Here is a 22,455-nt window from a genome sequence, read left to right as displayed (position 1 = left end):
TCTATCAAAACAGATCTGTAACAAAGCAAGAAGACTAGTAACTATTTGAGATACCAATCTCCTCTTATAGATTTGTTGATTTTGGGTGTTTTTTTAATAAAAGTTCAAGAACACCCTACCCTGTGGTTCATGCAGGTAAAAAAAATAAAAACGAAAGGTAAACCGCAACGTCTTGTTTACTGCACGCGGGGGAAAAAAAAAAAAAGAGAAAAACATTCAAGTTTGTGTGGGGGAAGGCTGTGGTTTTAACTATTAGCACAAAAATGCAAGCCCTATTACACAAACTATTGTGTAAAGTCAAATTTTAAGTTGTATATGCTGTTAAATAGAAACTCTTCTTTATACTTCACAAATAGCACATCTAAAAGCAACAGTAGATGGCTAAAGTATTTCTTGCACTAGTAACAGTCCTTTAGGAATCTGAAGTATTTCTAAATGGCTTGCTAATTAGAATTTGAAGTTATTCATTAATTTGGGAATTGCTGTTCTATCAGACGCTGCAATGGGTCTAAGTCACACAATTAGAAAATTCAGGGATGTTTGGATCCAGGGGTATTTGTTCAAGTCCAGCTCTGTAAACAGGTTAATAAATATCTAGGCAACTTCAAATTGCTTCTGGAATAGCACTAGTTTATATATAAAGCGTGCTTCATTCAACTATCCCTGTTTTACAGAGGAGGAAATTGAAGTACAGCAGCGATATGGGTTGTACAGCTGAAGAACAAGTCAAGTGCCTTGATTCCAAGTCCTGTGTTCTATCTTGCTTCCATTGACTATCCCTGATGGACTCACTGGAGGTGCATACTGAAATGGCAGAAATAAGTAACTGTGGAAATGCAGTTGAATTTGACTGAATCTCTTCTCCACCAAACAAGGAATATGTGAGCTAGTGCCAAACTGCTTGCCATTGTAGCTAAAAACATTTAGTGGACTTTGTTTTTGCCTCACTTTTGTAGGATTCTGCACGGTCTAGCTCTGGCCCAGACAGAAATGCTCTGACAACTACCACCTCTTTGGCAGCGATGCCCTCATCTCATTCCAAAACAGGGTAGTATGTCCTCTCAGCATAGTTCTAATCTATTTTCCCAGCACAAACTGTGTCAGAAACGCATATAATCTTCTGGAGCCTTGTGAGAGAGCTGTCCGTCTCTACAACTCAACTAAAGTCTAGTAATGAGAAGTGGGCTTGAGAGCCCCAGTGTTCAGAACTCAGCTTCTGCCAAAGTTTGGAAGCGTCTGGGCCCACCTCAGTTAACTAGACTGCATCGTCACCCCAGTTCCCCCTACTTAATTAATTTATGAAATCACAATTGGATAAAGTCCTGACCCCCATGAAGTCAATGGAAACTTTGCTATTGACTTGAATGCGGCCAGGATTTTCCCTACTATAACACACTGACTTTGTGCGATGCTGCTCTCTAGTGGTTGAGACTACAGATAAGATATTACAAGTACTTACCCTTCAAAACTGGCACTAAAACTGAGGCCAAGATCCTCAGTGAAGGACTTAGGTGCTTAACTCCAACTGATTTCTTGGCCTCAGGATCTTGGCCTCAGTTTTAGTGCCAGTTTTGAAGGGTAAGTACTTGTAATATCTTATCTGTAGTCTCAACCACTAGAGAGCAGCATCGCACAAAGTCATGGTGCAGAACCATGGTTCAGAACCACAAAGAGATTAATTTCTCTCTCTCATCTTCTCCCCAAGGTTTGATGCGCCTAAGATTCCTCCCTCATGACTGCTCAACCCACACACTGGATATTCCCTCTCTCACCTCCCTTATAGCCATATGATTCAATGGGTCACCTGCACGAAGGAGTCAGCAAAACCCACTTCTCAGAAGAATCAACCCCTTTCTCAGTAGTATCAATGCTTGCTGACAAGGTGGGGATCCTCAGGCAAACAGTGCTAGCCTGTAAATAGTACATACTACCGTTAGCTAAATGAGATCTCCTTTACCTCAAGTGATAGAGGCTTATATTTGAGGGGGCTGACTAACTTCCTGGTGTAATGTGTGATTTTTACAGAGTAATGTTTGCCACACATGGGTTGTCACAACACAATGTGAATTTAGATGCCTAAAAGCTAACTGCTAAGCCAGAGTCCTTCAGTTTCCTTTCTCTCTCTGTGGTCACTTCATACTTGGTAAGCAAGTTCTTTCATAAGCACATGGGTGTGTTCTTTGAAAACAAGTGTACCTTAAAAGTTTCCAGCATTGTAGCTAGAAGGTTGTTTAGTTACATGTGCTTCATGCTGGGTTACTGCACTGGGAAGCACTACAGATAAGTTGTTTGCACATACTGTAAATGATGATTTTAAAGCCTGGTGCTGGTTCCAGTATGGATATTTGTCTGCCCTCTGTACTCTATTGAGCTGGTCTGCTGTGGCCCGTGTCTCAGTCAATCTGGAGGATTCTCTCTGCTATGTTGCTTGTTGTGCTCAGATTCCAGTCCTTCCCAAGCAGAGACTGGGATATGGAACAGTCCACCCTCTATGATGGGACACAGCAGATAGCACAACTGAATGAGAGGCACTGGTTGCAGAAACTGGCTTCTACAGCAGATTTAAGAATAGTGAACCGGCACAGTTTCCAGAAAAAGGTAGGGAGCCACTATTTTAAGAAATTTAATAGAATGATCACTTTGTGCCATGCCTATTACATGGAAAGGAATCCAATTTTCTCTAATGAGAGGTCGCAGCATTTGAAAGCTTTTTCAGTCACTAACATCCTTTTACTGAAAGTGAAGAGACCAAGCTGCAAGTCTGAAGGTCAGGGAAGTCATCCCCTCAATTAGAACACATAAGCTGCTGTAGCTTGAAGCCTTCTCTTACTCATAGGAAGGAAACAGAGAAAGAAAAGGCCCGTTATCGGTGCAAGCAGAGTTGAGAGTTATGGTCACATCAGCTTCTTCCCACTACTGGATTAGGACATGTCTGCATTTTCTAACTGCCCCCTAAAGTCCATCAATATTCCCAGGTAGCTGATTTTCAACTCTACCCATTTTTAAGAGATTTTAAGTAGTATATATTGCACATGGTGTATTGAGGGAGAAAAGAGATCTTGTGACTTTATACTGTGTCAGACAGACTAGTAGTTTATGGCATTTAGAGGATAATTTACTCAGGCCTTTGGAGGCCTATTAGGCTTTCCTCACATAGGGAAATATATGATCAGTATTGTCCTCTACACAAAATAAAAATAAATAAATAATAATACACAAATTTTTAAAATCTGTACACCATTTACAATAAGCAGATTACTACCTTGAAGAAGGTATAATATCCAATATAATATAATGGACTAAGAGAGTTAATTGTAACATGAGAGAGAAACATGGTGGGGGAAGGTAATATTGTTTATTGGACCAACAGCTGTTGGTGGAAGGCGCAAGCTTTTGAACTACAAAGAGCTCTTCGTGTCTGGGGAAGAAAGTGTCTGCTTCCTTCCCCAGATTGAAGAAATTTATCTGTGTAGCTTAGAAGCTTGGACCTCCACACAGTTACCTTACCTACCTTATCTCTCTCATATCCTGGGGCCCACATAGCTTCAACACTGCAAACAATTCTAAAGTAGCATTTTAAGAAAAAAGGTAGCTGGTATGGATTTTTAAAGAAATGTTTGGCATTTCACAGGAATTAGACGATATGAAAGAGCCCAATAGTGCATCTAGACCAGTATCTTTTGTCCGACAGGGGGTGAGAGAAAGTGTTTATTGCTAGTTTCTTCCTTCAGTTCAATAGTTAAGCTGCATCTACCTCTTCTGCACAGCCCTTCATTGTATATGTTCTGCCATCCATGAGGGAGGCAGTGCGTGCCAAGGCTTTGGGAGGCAGATTCCTGGCTGCAAGACAGCACAGAAGACATTAGGAAAGTATTTTAGCATTGGCTGGCCTTCCTGACAAGTTCACTGTTGCTAGCTCCTGACTGAGGAATACAAAACTCCATGGTGCAGAACCACCTTGGTCCCACCAGAGAGGAGAGTCCCCAAATGCAACTGATCAGCACTTTTCTTTTCTTTCCCTTCCTTTGGGGGTAGGGAAGTAGCCTTTAAAAAAAAAAAAATGAAGTTTTCATCAGTTTATTTCAAAAAACAGTTTGACACCCTCTAAAAAAATTGTTTTCCCCTTTTTCAGTGACAACAGGGTTAGAGGAAAAACATTTTTAAATGAAATATTGTTCCTTTCAAAACCTGAAGAGTGGAATTCTTGAAGCTGTCTGCAAAATCTTTACCTCTATTTGACCAGTTAGATTCCCAGCTGTCCTCCTTGCTTTAAGTTCAAGTGTCCTGGATCATTCAGAAAAGATGATGGTGAGCCACTGGCAGATAAAACTAAACTTCTTATTTTTCATTTTCAGCAGTTGGAAAAGGACTTCTGATTACAGAGGTGTGTGAATCGTGTGATGATGCAGCCATTACACCAAGGCCAGGGGCCAAAAACACAGGCTCAAGAACCCATCTACATTTTGTATCAAAATGGTGTATGACAGCGTATTCATCAGGTCTCTTGTGCTTTGTCATTTCATATGATATACCCTCCAAGAATAGGAGTCAAACACAGCATAAGAAGCGCTTTCCCTTTTGAATCTGTCATCCATCAGCTTTATCAGAAGGGTGCCCCATAACTGACAGAACCACACTGTGAAGGTCTGCTGGAGGGGAGAAAGGTGGTCTGTTTACTTCCAACAGAAAGATCACATTGTTCTCTTTTTTTTTTTTTAAATGGAAAAAAAGAGAACAATGTGATCTTTACATTGGAGTATCTGTCTGGCATTAGATGGAAAATCCAGTGACAAGTGGCTCTGTGGCAGATTTGCATCTGGGTAGCAGGACCAGATAGTCAAAGAAAAACCAAGTAACATATGACAGGGGTGGAAGTGCAGGGAATAGGTATTGAGGACAAAGTGGCAGGGGGGCACCCAAACCTCAATCAGGGATCACCATCCTGGCCATCCCACATCATCTTTCTGAATAAAAACCCAGGGCATGTAACAGTAAATGGGCAGGTGGAGGAAAGGAAGAATTACATCTTTGTTCTCTTTGACTTTTCTCCTAGTCCTTTTATTTTCCTCCCACTATCCCTGGACCTGGCTCTTTTTGATCCAAGACTTGCAAACAGTGCCTGGAGTTATTTTGTTCAGCTATTTCCATTGGATTTGTGTTTTAAAATTCCCTGCTTTAATTTTTGTAAAAGTTATTGTGGTGGATTTAGAACTATTCTAATTTATGAATGCTTTATGTGGGCCTGCTTATTGGATATTTACTGTATAAATGCAGAGGTTTAATTTAATAGGGGTTGTAAAGAAAAACAAGCAGACAAGAGAATGGCTCAAGATGAACCCCTTTTCTGCGAACTCTTGAAGGTTGTTAAGAATCAACCACATCCGAAAGAGGCCTTGGAACACACAATAAAAAAAAAACAAACAAACTAACAAAACCAAACCACTTATAGTGGGGTTATTCACTCACTCTTGCGGGGGAGGGGGGGAAGAGAGAGGAAGGGGAAAAGCTATTTGGGAGATTCAGACTGAGACACATCTGCCCCCAACTGGAGGTGTCTGAAAAAGTTAGGTCTTCCTGGATTACCATAAGGGGATGGGAGAGATGGTAAGGCTTAAGACAAGACAGACATGCCCTAGACTTTTTGTTGTTTTAAATCACTTACAGCATAAGGGTTTTATTCCTACTGCAAAGTAAACAGCACTTTTGTTTTGTCCCTGTATGACATTGGTCAAAGGTGCCTGAAGGGAAGGATCACAGGTGCCAGAAAGTCAAATCTGTGGAGTAGGAAGGGTTGATACACAGGGTACTGTAGCCCAGTCTGCAGTGGGGGAGGGAGATGATGCCCATAAATGGTGGATTTTCTGTAACTTGAAGTCTTTAAAATCAAGAGTTGAGGACTTCAGTAACTCAGCCAGAGGTTATGGGCCTGTTGCAGGAGTGGGTGGGTGAGATTGCGATGTGCAGGAGGTCAGACTAGATTATCATGATGGTCCCTTCTGGTCTTGAATTCTGAGTCTGAGAACTGTGGAATTCCACCCTGGAAAAAGGTAAAGGCCAGGTAACACCAGAGGGGGGTGCACTCAAGAACTCCAAGAAGGAGACAGCGCTAGCCCTGTAATCATAACCAGCTATTTTTTAACAAAGCCAAACATTTGGGGCTAAACTGGCAGAGTCAGTACCTCTAACAATTTCCAAAACCGGAGACCACAACTTGCAAGTTCTAGAACACTCCTACCAAATATGCATGGAAGTGCCAATGCTCCCATCTGCAGCCAGCCAGAGGTCTCCAGCTTGCAGCCACTGTACATATTACATTACCTTTTAAATGAAGAGGAGGGGCACAAGGAAAAAAGCAAAAATGAGAGAGAATTGCATTTCCCAGAAAGTTGCTGCCTTTCTTAAGGCTAGGGAAGAATTATACTAAAACTATTGTGCATCGTCTCCTATGGAAGTCATTCCTTTTGCTGCAAGTACAAATATTTCAGGAGTCTCTGCCTGAAGCTCACCCCTGTTAATTTCAACAGCCCTACTATTTGCTAACTTTAGTCTGAAGGGGACATCTACTGGCAGCAAAGATTAAATGTAAGCAAGAAGCACAAAATTGTAAGAGCTTCTGGAAATTAGAGCAATGCAATTTAAAGATCCACTGCTTGTCCTAGAGACTCAAAGTCAGTTCTTTCCCCCTTCCCTCACTCACTAAGAGAGAGCTCACGGGTTTGTATTTTCTATTTTAAAGCAGTAGCTAAAGTTGCTAAGATACTTCCCAGGACTCTAGTTAGTGAGCTATCACTCTATATGTGGAAAAAACACTCTATATCAGAACCCTCCTTTTATACGATGATCAACTTCTTTGGAACAGGGTGCTTGTTAGAATGTGCATGCAGTAAAATGACTGACTAAACAAGCAAATTGGAGGAAGAAAAGTGGTAATATAGCAACAGGAGGCAGGGTCCTATTCAAAATGGGTCTAGCAGTGGGTGTTTTACTTGGATCTTTATACAGGGTAATTGGTTTTCAATCCACTGCCCAACACCTGACACCTATCTGGGATTCAGTCCCATGAGTCATTTTTAATCAATGGATACAGCTGGCTGAACTGCAGTTCTTGGGAATTCCATTTTAATTAATATGGTGAGAGACTAATAGGGAGGCAGAATAAGTGTCTATATTTTTACAAAAAGCTCTGTTTTACCTTTTTTTTTTAAAACCATTTCCCAGAGAGAGAATATCTTCTCAAGCAAAATAGTTTAATGTAGGAGCGGGGGGGAGGGGCGGGGGGGGTTGGGGAAGAGACTTGGAAAACACTTAAATTTTGCCTGCTTGCACAAACTGAGTTGTTCCAGAATGAGATTATGCTGTGAGGAACGCATGAGGGAGATTGAGCATTTTCAGCCTGGCATGACACCTCATAAAAAGTCTGAAGCAGAACATGGTGTTGCATACAGCTCTAGTAAAACTATTCCATAGAGGAACTAAGCATTTTGCTCCCTGAGATTTTTAACCAGGCTAAGGCTGAAGATGCTCTCTCAGCCTTAGTAAGAGGCTAAATTGCAACACATCCTAAACTGAAGTTCTCTTTATACAGGTTCAGCATTCCCACACACAACAAAACAAGAACACTTTACCGTAAGGCTGAGAGTATGCATCATGCATTCCAGAGTAGAATTACAAAGTGTTATTCCTTAAGCCAAGTATTATAAATCTAGGAATTTCAGAGTTAAGTTTAAAGAAATCCAAATGTGTTAAGGTAAGAAATGCAGTCAAGCCACCAAAACAATTAACTCTGTCTTGTAATAACAATACCTGATTAAGGTATTTTAGTGTTTGTGATTCCAGATCAGATTAAACTGACTTAAAAAGCAGAAGACTGAAAAATAACCTTCAGCAGCTGTAAATCTTTAAATGACAGTAGCTGTCTGAACTACAATTCCCCCCACTCCAACTTTCCTTTTTAATAGATGAAAATATTACGTATGAATTAATCTTTTACGGTGAAGATAAACTGCATTAAAAAAACAAACAAACAACAACAAAAAAACTCACCCCATACAGTTCCTGTTTTAGTGTGGTAGAGAGATGTACAAGTTATCAAAATTGTGTAGACTAATAAATGTATTCCAAGAAGATTCTAGTGTACAATATACTTGGTACAGAAAGAAATGCCTTTAAAAGCCTTCCCCCAAATTGCCACAGTGTAGAAATTCAGTTGCAAAGAATAAATGCATGTTTCAAAGAGAAATATTTAGGCCTTACCCCCAAGTTGCTGACCTTTTCAAATGATGTAAACTGTAGCTGGAAGGAAGTGTGATGAACATGTTTATATTCCATTCCTGGAGAAGAGCAGTTGGATTTGGAAACAAGTGCTGCATCCATAAAATCTATCAATAAATCCCAGAGAAGCAGCAAACTGCCAGGTATTGTATTTGGAAAGCAAGCCTGCATAGGGAAGATGGTAACGTCCTTCCTGGCACTAGTTCCAACACATGCTGTTTCCAGAAGTTGAGTGAAAGTATTAAAGCAAACAAACTTTAAACTTTCAGAAGTTGTTGCTTTTACTTGAGATCTCTGGCACTTAAAATACTGTTTCTCTGAAATGACAAACACACACTCTTCCTCATGCTTTAGCAGACCCTATTCCTTTGCAGTGGTATACACAGCTGACTTACATTAGCCTGGATGGGCCAATTTAATTGAAGCTGCATCAGCCCCAATTAAATGGAACTGCTTTATTTCACAACATTTAACTCTTTACAACACAAAGGAATGTTCAAATACCAAATGTGTATATAGATCTTAAGAGGAACATACCAAAAAGAAAGAACACTACTGTCTTGTTACAGAGTGAAATTCACTATTTTCAGTGTGACATGATACCGGATGTAGAAGGCATGTACGCAGCAGCACTTGGCAAAATTCAGCTCCAATTCTCATATTAAGTGTTCTAAAGCCTCAGCAGCTGGACTCATGTTATTTTGAGAAAATCTTAGCTTTTTCTCCCCCTTCCCCTCATGGTTGTGGAATAGGTTTGCCAGGTGTCCAGTTTTCAACCAGAACACCAAGTCGAAAAGGGACCCTGGCAGCTCTGGTCAGCACTGCTGAATAGGCCGTTAAAAGTCCGGTCAGCTGTGTGGCGGGTCTAAGGGAGGCTAGTCACTAGCTGGCCTGGCACCGCACTGCATGTGCCCCGGAAACAGCCAGCAGGTCTGGTTCCTAGGCGGGGGTCTCATGGGGCTCCGTGCACTGTCCTCAAGCACCAGCTCCTCACTTCCATTGGCCTCCTGCCCTCTCCCCCCCGGCCTAGGAGCGAGACCTGCTGGCTGTTTCTGGGGCGCACACAGCATGGCGCCAGGACAGGCAGGGAGCCTGCCTTAGCCCCATTGCACTGCTGACCAGGAACTGCCTGAGGTAAGCCTGTGCTCCAACCCCAAGCTCCCCAAACCCAGAGCCCCCTCCTTCACCCCAAACCCCTCATCCCAGCCCCCCCCCAGAGCCCTCACCCCCTCCTGCACCCCAACTCCCTGTCCCAGCCCAGTGAAAGTGAGTGAGGGTGGGGGAGAGATAAGGTGACCAGATACCCCGATTTTATAGGGACAGTCCCTCCACACCTGTCCCAGTTTTTCACATTTGCTGTCTGGTCACCCTAGGGAGAGCAAATCACCGAGGGAGGGGGAATGTAGTGAGTCAGAAGTGGGGCCTCAGGGAAGGGGCAGGACTAGGGTGTTCAGTTTTGTGTGGTTGGAAAGTTGGCAACCCTATTGTGTAGAAACTTGAAAATACAACCTAAGTGACCCTAGCTGCTCAAACCAGACAGCAAGTAAAAAATTAACCTCATCATGATTTAATAGTTTGGGTTAGCACTCCTGCCTTTCACAGCCTTTGTGGCTGGGGGGGGGGGAGGGGGGGAGGTGGTTGAAGACTTGTAAGTTGGTGGGGGCAGGTTGGTTTCATTTCAATGTGGTGTTCAGAGCCAGGGCTTGTCTCGGTCATTAAAAGCTGGTTACTCTACACCAGCGGTTCTCAACCAGGGGTCTGCAGGGCCCTGGGGGGCCATGAGCCAGTTTCAGGAGGCCTTAGGGCCCCGTGGCTGAAGCCCGGTACCCCAAGCCCCTGTGGGCCTGAAACCAGGAGTGTAGTCGAGGGGAGCTCCAGGCCCCTGCCCTCCCCCCCAGGGATAAAGTCCCAAGTCCCAGCACTCCCCATGGGGCTGAAGCCAGAGGACTCAAGCCCAGAGCCCCAGCACTTGCTGCGGGGCTGAAGCCCAGTGCCCCCCATGAGGCTGAAGACAGATCTCCCTACAGGGCTAAAGCCTGGAGAAAAGCTGCAGGGCTGAAACCCAGCCCTCCCCTGGGTCTAAAGTACAGCGGCCCCCTACCCCCACCAGGCAGCTGAAGTCTGGAGCCCCAAGGCTCCCCCCCACACACGTGACTGAAGCCCCAAGGCTCCCCACCACCACCAGTGGCTGAAACAAGGAGCCCTGGGGCCCTCCCCTGCTGGGCCCTAGCGTTTTTATAGCATATTGGGGGTGGGGGGAGAGCCTCAGAAAGAAAAAGTTTGAAAACCCCAGGTCTACACGACAGCAACTCCCCATCTTTAATTGCATTGGATTCATTTCACCAGTAAACCTGCCATCTTGTGTGCCAGTTCCATGTGTTACCTATCATGCTAATGTGCAGAACATGCCCCCAGCTGGGGCAGGGCATGAAGCTGCAGCGAACTGGGGGTTGAGGGCCTGCTGAGAGTAGTGGGAAGGGGAGTAAGGAATGGGGAGTGGGAGCTAGAATTGCTGAAGTAGGGGTGAAGGCTCCTGGGTGTCTGAGGGAAGCCGGGGGACTCTCAGTGGTGACTGGGTGTCTGCTGAGGGTACAGGGATGGGGGTGGTATGCACCTGTTTCCCCACCTCACACCTGCCCTTCCCTGCTGTGACCTAGCCTGATAAGCATGACTAGTGTGACCTCTGCTGGCGCACAGCAGCAATTTCAGGCAATCCTACTGCTTAGCTGAATGCGCCAGGCCTGTGAAACTTGGCATCCCTGCCTACCTACAGGCTCGCCGGTCCTGCGCACATAGACATGTGCATCCACCCTGCGTTTCTACATGCGAGCCAGGAAGCTGAACGTCCAGCCATCGGCTATAAGCATGCACAGCCATTTCTTACAGTTCCAAAACCTCACTAGGCAAAGTTATCCCTTGCTGCATGTACTAAGTAAATGAAACTGGTGCTTTACTAAGAAGTTTGATGGGGGAGGGCTATATTGACTTCCCCACACCTCCTGCAACCTGTGTGCTTCTATTCAGGTTGCTACAGCGGACAAGCAGGAATCTGTTTGAAAAACATAACCATAACGGCTCTCGCAATAAATACAGTGGTGTAGGCACAAGGGAAGTAAGGGAGACATTCTCCTCACTGTCATACTCTCCTCTACCTATGCCGCACATGTATTTTCACACCTTGGCCCCCTCCCGGTTTTTATAGGGGTGCATAATATTTGCAAAGTTAATTTATTTACTTCCAGGACAGGAAGTGTGGTGCTGAATATTTACAAATCAAGATTAAAATGGGGAGCATTGAAGTACCTTTCAGGCTTTCTATACAAGCCAGTGTTCTGTGAGTGAGACCTTCCCTTTAAGCGTCCCCCTGCAAAGAGAAAGGGATGAGAACTCTTCCTGCTAGAAGAGCAGCAAACAGGAGTTTTGTGAGGGAGTTCTCCAGGTGAAGGAGGAGCACTACAGAACCCCAGGGCTGAGTGTGTTTTCTGCTTGCTTGCAGTTTACAGATGGTCTGGTTGGGGTGGGGGGGGGCACTGTGTGCTATGCCAAGATCCCTGCTAGACTAACCGAGAGGTTACCAACCACTTCCAGTGTGCTAATCCCTTTAGGACCACAGAGCTAACTCACAACAGGAGTTTAAAAAAAACAGCTCTTATGCAACCAGAGAAGCTAGTGAAGAGGGGAGTTTAGAGAGGGTGTGAGAGAGGCAGATACACCTAACAAACATACTCTAAAAACCTAGGCCAATAACAACTCCCCCCAAGAGTTTAAAAAAACATGCAGGCAAAAGTCCAGCAGCAGAGGAGGGTAGGGGGCTATCCCATTTATTGCCCTGAATGCTGCATGTGTAGTTACCTGGCATGTGGGATGCTTGCATCTGTTGCAAGCAACTGATAGCCCTCAGAGACAGAGGATGGGCTCTTGAGACTAGAATGGCAGAACTGGAAGAACTAAGAGAGACGGAAAGGTATGTAGAGGTGATTTTCAAGGACCCCTTCCCCGCATTTAGTCTCACAGGCTCTGTGATTTTGAGGAGAATGCAAGTCTTGGGAAAGGAAGACACCAAGCTGGAGCAGAGGGGAATGATCCCATAGGTAGGACCCTCCCCTTCTAGATGATGTGCTGGTATCCTCTCACAAAGAGGTTACCTCTTTGGGGCAGGGGAAACCTGTTATTAGGAAGAAACAGGGAATAGTAATAGGGGATTCAATTATTAGAAATATACATAGTTGGGGCTGTGATGAGCAGGAGAACTGCCTGGTGAATTGCCTGTCAGATGTAAAAGGTTCCAGACCTCTCAAGACATCTAGACAGATGTATGTGCAGTGCAGGGAAGGAGCCAGTGATCGCAGTAAACTTAGGGGACTGGTAACTGCTGATAGTGGGGGGTCAGGGGGGATGCACAATGGCAAGCTTCCTCTCACCACCAGAGCCACTGTCAACTTGGCATGCGGGATGCTTGCATCTGTTGCAAGCAACTGATAGCCCTCAGAGACAGAGGATGGGCTCTTGAGACCAGACTGGCAGAACTGGAGGAGCTAAGGGAGACGGAAAGGTATGTAGAGGTGATTTTCAAGGACCCCCTTCCCGCATTTAGTCTCACGGGCTCTGTGATTTTGAGGAGAATGCAAGTCTTGGGAAAGGAAGACACCAAGCTTAGGGGACTGGTAACGGCCGATAGTGGTAACTTCCTGGTGACTGCCCAGGTACCCTCCAGCAACACATTCTTGACCACAGCACGGTGGGCCGTCACCCACCTCGCCCACCCTGGGCAAACTTGTGTTTTGGCACCTTAGCCCCCGCTGCCTCCCCAGGTTCCCCACTGCCTCTCCCCGCCGACATTGCCCCAACTGATTCCCCAAGCTCCCTTTTGTGCACCCCGACAGGCTAGTCTGGGCATATACTCAAGCAGGTAACTGGCTGCCAGCTGGCAAGAAAGGGATGGGACTCATCAGGCTTCCCTGTGCCCCCTTGGGCAGAGAGTTGTGCTGCCAGCCTGGTCTCATTTCCCTACTCTGGGCACCACCGAGTGGTGTTGCCTTTCCCAGGCACATCCCTTCAGACATGCTCCGCCCAACTCCACTCTGGCAGAAATCTGGGAGTGGGAGGGCGGGGACACGACACATGTGAGCCCGCGAGCTCCCCTCCCCCACATCACCTATGCATGTAGGTACCAATGACATAGGGAAAGGTAGGAAAGAGGTCCTGGAGCTAAATGTAGATGGTTAGGTCAGAGTCAAGTCCAGAATCTCTCCAGTAGCATTATCTGAAATGCTTCCAGTTGCATGCACATGGCTAGTAAGACACGAAGAACTGCAAAGTCTCAATAAGTAGAGGTGACAATGGTGGTTGGATTTACATTTATTAGGAACTAGGGAACCTTTTGAGAAAGAAGAAAACTATATGGGAAGGATGAGCTCCACCTAAACAGAATCACATTTCTGACAAAATTAAAAAGGTCACAGAGGAGGATTGGGAAAACTAAGGTATGGGGAAAAGCCAAACTTGTGTAGAGGAGCACAGTTTAGACAGAGACATCTCTTAGGGGAGGATTTATTAAAGGAGATACTCTATATCCTAGTAAAGAGGACAGTACAGAAGCTGATAAAGTACAGGTAGGAACTGAAGAGAAATAGTCAAACAAAAAAGTCAGGCTATTAAATAGACAAATTTTAAGTACTTGTATACAAATTCTAGAAGTCTAAATACCAACCTGTTCTTTTTAGGTGATGTCAAGGTTCCTCCCCCACTCTGAACTCTAGGGTACAGATGTAGGGACCTGCATGAAAAACCTCCTAAGCTTATCTTTACCAGCTTAGGTCAAAACTTCCCCAAGGTACAAAATATTCCACCCTTTGTCCTTGGATTGGCCGCTACCACCACCAAACTAATACTGGTTACTGGGGAAGAGCTGTTTGGACACATCTTTCCCCCCAAAATACTTCCCAAAACCTTGCACCCCACTTCCTGGACAAGGTTTGGTAAAAAGCCTCACCAATTTGCCTAGGTGACTACAGACCCAGACCCTTGGATCTTAAGAACAATGAACAATCCTCCCAACACTTGCACCCCCCCCTTTTCTGGGAAATGTTGGATAAAAAGCCTCACCAATTTGCATAGGTGACCACAGACCCAAACCCTTGGATCTGAGAACAATGAAAAAGCATTCAGTTTTCTTACAAGAAGACTTTTAATAAAAATAGAAGTAAATAGAAATAAAGAAATCCCCCCTGAAAAATCAGGATGGTAGATACCTTACAGGGTAATTAGATTCAAAACATAGGGAACCCCTCTAGGCAAAACCTTAAGTTACAAAAAAGATACACAGACAGAAATAGTTATTCTATTCAGCACGGTTCTTTTCTCAGCCATTTAAAGAAATCATAATCTAACACGTACCTAGCTAGATTACTTACTAAAAGTTCTAAGACTCCATTCCTGGTCTATCCCCGACAAAGACAGAATATAGACAGAGACACAGACCCTTTGTTTCTCTCCCTCCTCCCAGCTTTTGAAAGTATCTTGTCTCCTCATTGGTCATTTTGGTCAGGTGCCAGTGAGGTTACCTTTAGCTTCTTAACCCTTTACAGGTGAGAGGAGCTTTCCCCTGGCCAGGAGGGATTTCAAAGGGGTTTACCCTTCCCTTTATATTTATGACAGGTGACAAATCTGAAGAACTGTCCAAGATTGAGGTATCAGTGAAGGAGATTTGGGAACAAATTGATAAATTAAAGGGTAATAAGTCACCAGGACCAGATGGTATTCACCCAACAGTTCTGAAGGAACTCGAATATGAACTTGCAGAATTACTAATTGTGTTATGTAATCTAATCACTAAAATCAGCTTCTGTACCAGATGACTGGAGGATAGCAAACATAATACCATATTTTTAAAAAGGTTCCAGAGGCGATCTTGGCAATTGCAGGCTAGTAAGCCTAACTTCAGAAACAGGCAAATTGATTGAAGCTATAGGAAGAAACAGAATTATCAGACATGTAGATGAACATGATTTGTTGGGGGAAGAGGTAACATGGCTTTTGTAAAGGGAAATCATGCCTCACCCATCTATGTAAATTCCTTGAGGGGGATCAACAAAAGTGGACAAGGGTGATCCAGTGAATATAGTGGACTGGACTTTCAGAAAGCTTCAAAGGCTCTTAAGTAAAGTAAGCTGTCATAGGATAAGAGGGAAGATCTTCTCATGGATCAGTAACTGGTTAAAAGACAGGAAACAAAGGCTGGAAATAAATGGTCAGTTCTCACAATGGAGAGACGTAAGCAGTGGGGTCCCCCAAGAATCTGTACTGGGACCAGTGCTGTACAACGTATTCATAAATGATCCGGGGAAAGGGTAGACAGACAGGTGGCACAGTTTGCAGATTATGCAAAATTAGTCAAGCCAATTAAGTCCATAGCTAACTGCTAAGAGTCACTCAAGACTTGGTGACTGGGCAACAAAATGGCAGATGAAATTCAATATTGATAAATGCAAAGTAATGCACAAGATATGTATAGTTGGGATTATGTTTTCCAAAATGATAACATCTAAATTAGTAGTTGCCACTCAGGAAACATCTTGGAGTCATCATGAATAGTTTTCTGAAAACATCTGCTCAATGTGCAGCAGCAGTCAAAAAAGCTAACTGAATGTTAGGAACCATTAGGAAAGGGATAGTTAATATGACAGAAGACATCATAATGCCACTTTATAAATCCATGATACACCCCCACCTTGAATACTGCATGCAGTTCTAGTTGCTCCATCTCAAAAAAGATATTAGAATTGAAAAAGGCACAGAGAAGGGCCACAAAAATGAAGAGGGGGATGGAACAATTTCCATACGAGGAGAGATTAAAAAGGACTAAGACTGTTCAGATTAGAAAAAAAAAAAAGACGACTAAGGGGGGATGTGATAGAGGTCTATAAAATCATAAATGAGAAAAGTGTTATTTACCCCTTCACATAACAAAAGAACTGGGGTCCCACAATTAAATAAATAAGCAGCAGGTTTAAAACATACATTAGAAAAATTCTTCTTCACACAATGCACAGTCAACCCGTGAAACTTGTTGCCAGGGGATAGTGTGATGGCCAAAAGTATAACTGGGTTTTAAAAAGAATTAGATAAATTCATGGAGGATAGGTCCCTCAATGTCTATTAGCCAAGATGCAACCCCATGCTCTGGGTGTCCCTAAACCTCTTACTTCCAGAAATAGGACCAGTTGACAGGGGATGGATCACTCAAAATTGCCCTGTTCTGTTCATTCCCTATGAATCTTCTGGAACTAGACACCATCGTAAGACCAGATACTGGGCTAGTATGTTCATTCTTCTATTCTATTGAAAAAATAAATAATAAATAATAATAAATAATAATAATAATAATAGAAAGTTCTTGCTGGTGGATGTGTAATGAAAGAAAAGAACCTTGAGCTCTTCTCCTCCCTTTGTTCCAAGCTCCAGGAACAAACAGAGGTATAAAGCAATCTTGCTATAACTGGCACTAGCAAAGTACACCATCCATTAGCACTGCGGTTTGGCTATATCAAACACAATCAGTGAACAAGTGCAGAGAAGCCAAATATTATATGGGAATGGCTGAGGTGGAAAAAGACAAACAGATTAAAACTAAAGAACGTTCTTAACTCTTTAGAGTGATGAATTGCTATTGACACATACAGACACATTTTACAGAAATACTGGAAGAGCAGATGCAGAATGAAGAAGTTCAAAGAGTGAGAATTAGAAACCATCACTAGCAGCTCCTCCAAAGGTGCCTGTCTCTGTTGCCCAGTATTCAGCTTCTAATTATCTTCATGTTGCCTTTAATGCATGGAAGGACCTTCCAGAGTTTATTTATAAGACCCATCACTCAAAGAACAAAATCAGTAACATTCTTTTAGTTAAGCTTAAGAGGGTGTATTTTACACAATATACATTTAGCTGAACAGTTGTTGTTTCCCCCACCTGTGGTTTACTGTAGTCTTTCTCCCTCCTTCAGCAATTTAGGCAAGACCAGACAGTGTTTCCTCTGCAACCCAGAGAACAAAGTACAAGCGTGTTCACAAGTAGCTTCTCTTCTCTATTGGGCTTCTGTAGCCTTACCCTAGCATAGACATTTTTCCACACACCCTTTTTGCAATGGTGATTATTTGTCATTAACATCTTTGAAAGAAACCACCACTACCACTAGGGTGACCAGGTGCCCGGTTTTCAACTGGAAAGTCCAGTTAAAAAGTGTACCAGACAGTGTCCAGTCAGATCTACTGACTGGACACCCAAAGCCCAGTTAGTGGACGTGGGGAGGTGCTGGGTCATCACCCACGCCATCCCCTTCTCAGCCGGGGCTGCCTCCTATCTCCATCAGGCGGCTGCAGCTCCCAGCCCTGGCTCTGCAGGCAAGTCCCTCCTGATCCAGGCAGAGGGGAGTCGGGGAGAGGGGAAAAGCAGCAAGTGATGGGGAGAGATGGGGCAGAGGAGCAAATGGGGGCATGACCTTGGGAGGGAAAGGGCAGGGCCTCAGGGGGACGGGGTGCACCGGGGGGAGGTTCTGGCATTCCTGCTGGAGAGTCGTTTTTAAATATTACAAAGTTGGCAACCGTAACTACCACCCTATCAAGAGCCCTGCATGTTTAATATTTATACACACACCCAGCAGAAACAAACAAGCTTGAGTCACATCTAACTACAGTTTGTGTCAGCCAGATTCCAGTGGCTTAAATATTCCAAGTGAAAATGTCACCACTTCACAGTGATGGCTGGCAGCAGGATTCTCACAATATGGGTTTTAATCAGAGACTAACAACATTTCAAACTGTGAGGCATTTACACACAGCAAAGGGTTTGGCATTAGCATCCAGACTATTACAGTATGGTGTTTCATAGACAGTGGAAGGAGGTAGATTAGCACTTTGGAGAAAGAGAGAATCCAGTTGGCCTTCCCGTTAGTACTTGAAATCTACCAAGGAGTTAACAGGTTATTTTGAAGGAATGTAGAGAGCTACAGTACATTGGCAGATGTTTTTTTGTTTTTTTACCAGTGGGTCAAGTTTCTGTCACCAGGACAAAAAAACCTAAACCGATACTGTGGTTACATTAAATTGTCTAGGAAACATTTAATTACAAGGGGAAATATTTACTATAGGTATTTCCTTGCTCACAAACAAATATGAAACTAGAAATTGTTTACCACAAGCAAACAGAAAACTCAGGCTGTCTTTTTTTTTCCAAAGCAGAGAATGGTGCCCAATATAAATTTCATTAGACGAGGGAATAGTCTCACTTGCCAGTTGCTTGGTTGTTATTTCACCCCCTTGTTTAAGTGGTGCTGGCAAGATAGGCCCCAAATTAAAATTGTAAACACCCCCATTCCCCCGCACACACAATGAACTGTTTTCCTTAATTGTTACATTTGAGAGGGTTGTATGTTGATACTTATTGGATTTATTCAGAACTCAAATATATAGACACACACACACCCCCCTTACACTCTAGATTCCATGGCCAGAAGGAACTATTGTTATCATCTAGTCTGACCTCCTGTAAAACAAAGGGTGCCTTTGGGATAAGTTTTAGAATCAAACTAAAACTATCAGCGACCCCAAACAGCTCTAGACAATTTACCACCTCCACTAGATCAACAGAATACAGACATATGCATGCACACTTCAGCCCCAGTCAAGCCCCTTCCTCCCCTAAAGCTCAAGCGACTAGATCAGGACATCTCCTGAAATCTCCTATTCCATTCTCAAACTGGGGGTCAGGCCCCCTCAGGGGGTTGTGAGCTGTCAGCCTCCATCCCAAATCCCGCTTTGCCTCCAGCATTAATAATGGTGTTAAATAGATAAAAAAAATGTTTTTAATTTATTAGGGGGGTCACACTCAGAGGCTTGCTATGTGAGAGGGGTCACCAGTACAAAAGTTTGAGAACCACTTGACTAGATAAACTTTGAAGCACATCCTGATGGTCAGATTGGGGAAGAAGGTAGGGAAACCTTTATGGGACTTGCTGGGCCACCACCAGTTTCTTCTTTAAAAAAGAGGGGACATCAACTCACATGCTCAGCTGACTGCAACTGTGAGAAAAGGGCAATCTCAAACAGGCAGGTCCCACCCCATTTAGGTTTTTAAAAGTCAAAAACAATATAATACTTAGTAAATATTATATATTGTGTCCATCTCTAGATCACAAAACTGCTTTACAAAAAGAAAAAAGGCAAGTGCCATTGTCAGCATTTTATAATGAGGAAACTGGGCAAGTCACTTTACCTCTCTGTACATCAGTCATGGAGGGTCAGTGACAAAGCTGGAATAGAACTCAGGTCTCCTGACTCACTCCTGGATTACAACACCTTCCCAATTAGAGCCTCTTCCATGGTGCTGGAGACTGAGCAAGAACCAAGCTATCTTGATCAAGTCACTAAGAACCAGAATGTTAAAGTGACCAGTCTAGTTTCACTATCTAAGCAGAGACACAGAAAAAGTAAAGGGCTAAATAAATTAGAGACTTTTCAACATCAACTAACTGTTACTTATTTAAGGTATTAAGTAGTAAGAGCAAGGGGGGAAATTATCACAAATTTGCAATTTCTCATTTCACCTGCCTGGATTAACTTTGAAATGGTCTAATCTCATATGTACTCATTATATGCCTTTATGAAACTGTACTACAAGTTACAGAGCTAGATAATTAATTGTTTTACAAAATCCATGCATGCTTGATTCCAAGACTGCAAAATCTAAATTTCTTTTACAAAATATACATACACACAGCATACTTAGAAAAATAAATTTGTTGATGGGCTACACAACTTGAGTTAATGACATTTACTAAGAGGCAGAAAGTTGCATGTCTCACCACTGCATCAGAAGCTTCCTGCAACTCCAGCTATGGCAGGTAGAGGTTAGATTGCCGTGAAGTACTAATGAATTTGATACTGTCAAGCCACCCTTTTGCTTTGGGTTCTCTTTCAAAATACCATCTGAACACACGAAGGCTGAATTATAGCTGCTACTTGCCAACAGCTCTGCACATTGTTTTGTTTTTTTGTGTTTTGTTTTTTTTTTAAACCAGAAGACTGTTTTGTATTACTTCTGAGCTAACTGCTGTACTTGGATGAGTACTAGCCATGTTCTATGGCTTGGGTTAGCTGTCCCCATTGTGAACTAGGATTACCTATTGTAGAATAAATAAACAAACAAGCTTACCTTTTATATACATGACATATTTCAGTATTCTCCATCAGCAAGATATCTTAAGCCACAGTCACACCACCAACACTTTAGTGGGGGACTACATCACCTTGATGTGTTTGGATGAAGGAACACAGGCACTTAATACGCCAACACACATTGTAAGCATCTCTTTTATTTGTTGTAATATAAAGAAGCATACATCATTCATTCTTTTCAGTACAACTCAAATTGTACACCAACAAAAAAAAGATCAGTGTACACAGACATCCATGAGCCTGTCACAACAGGACTCATGACATTTTGCTCTGCTGGTATTGCACTTCGAATAGGCTTGAATTAAGGCACAGTAAAAACAAAATCATTTAGTGCTTCTACAGCAGATGTCTTTTTAAACACATGCTACATGACAAACTAGTTTTTCTAGCTTATGTATATACACATGAAGAAAGGAAAAATGCATGCACTAGAAGGTTTAGATTTCAACAATTTTGTTGCTTCATAATATACAAATAAAGTAGTTTAAAGATGTAAACAAACTGCATGCACATAAACTAGAGCAAAATCTTTAATACAGTATCTGAAAGCTATTATGCTTAAATAAAAAATATAACTTACTAGTACTCAATGTTTATGTGCCATTTTTGTCCTGTAGAAATTAAAAGTTTGGGGTTCTTTTTGCTTCACACATTGGCAGCACGTATGTTGATAGGAAAGACTGATATGGCTTTTGCATTACAAAACACAATAATAATAATAAGTTTCTCCTATTCCGTTTGGATGTGGCATCCTGGGTATTTTCCAGTCAAGGAAAGCAACAACAAAAAATCCAATAGGATTTATGCTACAATTTGGGAAAGCTGCAAGTTTCAGCAGCCCTTTCTGGAGACATTTTGCTGAGGGTAAATTCTTAAAACCTAAAACAAAAGAATCTGAACAAACCAAGTTTCACTTTCCACTTCAAACACTACAGAACAAAAATTAAGTCTCCCCCTCTTCCTCCGTGGCTGTGATAGCTGAAGTGCTCTTGGATTGCCTCACGGGTTAACTGGGTGGCAGTATTTCAACAAGTACCCTGAAATCAATTGTCCTTCTCTTTCTTAAGGAAATTAGTTGTATAGTTTTTATTTCTCTTTTTGGTGTAGGGCAGGAGATTTTTCAAATTAAATACAGGAACAAGTATCACTCCTGCACCCTACCACATCAGGCTGAGAAGGCACATTTACTGCTGTGTGGATAGCAAGGGAAGACTTTTTGTTTTATTAAAAGGCACAGTGTTTAGTATTACTTCCCTTCCCTTCCCTCTCCCCCCAAGAGTCTTTTGGTTAGACCAGATAGAGTTCTATATAGCGACTTCCCAGGAGCCGTCCATTTTTCTCAGCCACTGCTTTCTTAGCCAGGTCCAGGCTTGGAAAAGTCACCAACGCTTCTCCACTGGGCTGGCCACTAAAGTTGTAAAGCACAAGAATAGAATCTGTGTGGAGCTGCAGGGATAAGAACACAAGGGAGGGGGAAGAGAAACTTAAAACCTAAGACCACAGACGTAGGCTTTGTCCCTAACACTTGCTGGTTTCTTTAATTGCTTTAGACCAACAGAAAGGCAGTTCAGAGTTTTATACATAAAAACACTTCATCTGCCAAGCTTCAGATCATCGTGGCTACAAACAGCCAAGTCTGGCAGAGAATAAAGGACTGAAGACTGAACTGAGAGCTGTTTTTTAGTTCACAGCAGAAAGAACTTGAATTCTGTTGGTGCATGGGTCAGAAAGATTCAGAAGTAGCTCCAGGAGGAGAGTCCAGTACAGAAGTGCTGCCGATTACTGAGGTTTAAGGTTAGCAAGGCCATGTGTCTACATTATGGGCACTACAGTGGCATAGCTACTGCGCTGTACCACATGGTATAGAGGCAGACGACAGTGACAGAAGGGGTTTTTCCATCGCTGTAGGAACTCCACCTCCTCAAGTGATGGTAGCTAGGTTGTCAGAAGCATT

At 43.1% G+C, this 22,455-nt stretch overlaps 1 protein-coding gene across 9 annotated transcripts in view; it reads right to left on the bottom strand.

The window, feature by feature from the left end:
- ESRP2 (epithelial splicing regulatory protein 2) overlaps positions 1 to 22,455 on the bottom strand; it is a 112,351-nt gene that overhangs the window by 30,567 nt on the left and 59,329 nt on the right. For 4 of the 9 annotated variants that reach the window (XM_084644229.1, XM_084644228.1, XM_084644231.1 and 1 more), the window contains exon 16: positions 20,619 to 21,947. The exons of 2 other annotated variants lie outside the window; for them this stretch is intronic. In XM_084644229.1, coding sequence (XP_084500355.1) covers positions 21,789 to 21,947 — 159 coding nt within the window. In that variant the 3' untranslated portion in view covers positions 20,619 to 21,788. Of the gene's footprint in view, positions 1 to 20,618; positions 21,948 to 22,455 lie in introns of those variants that run through there. 3 more of the 9 variants (XM_084644232.1, XM_084644234.1, XM_084644235.1) reach the window with 1 other exon arrangement.

The sequence above is a fragment of the Lepidochelys olivacea genome (assembly GCF_965140295.1).
Source record: "Lepidochelys olivacea isolate rLepOli2 genome assembly, chromosome: 12".
NCBI classification, from domain to species: Eukaryota; Metazoa; Chordata; order Testudines; family Cheloniidae; genus Lepidochelys; species Lepidochelys olivacea.
Note: the sequence above shows the minus strand (reverse complement) of the source record. Positions and strands in the feature narration are given on the sequence as shown.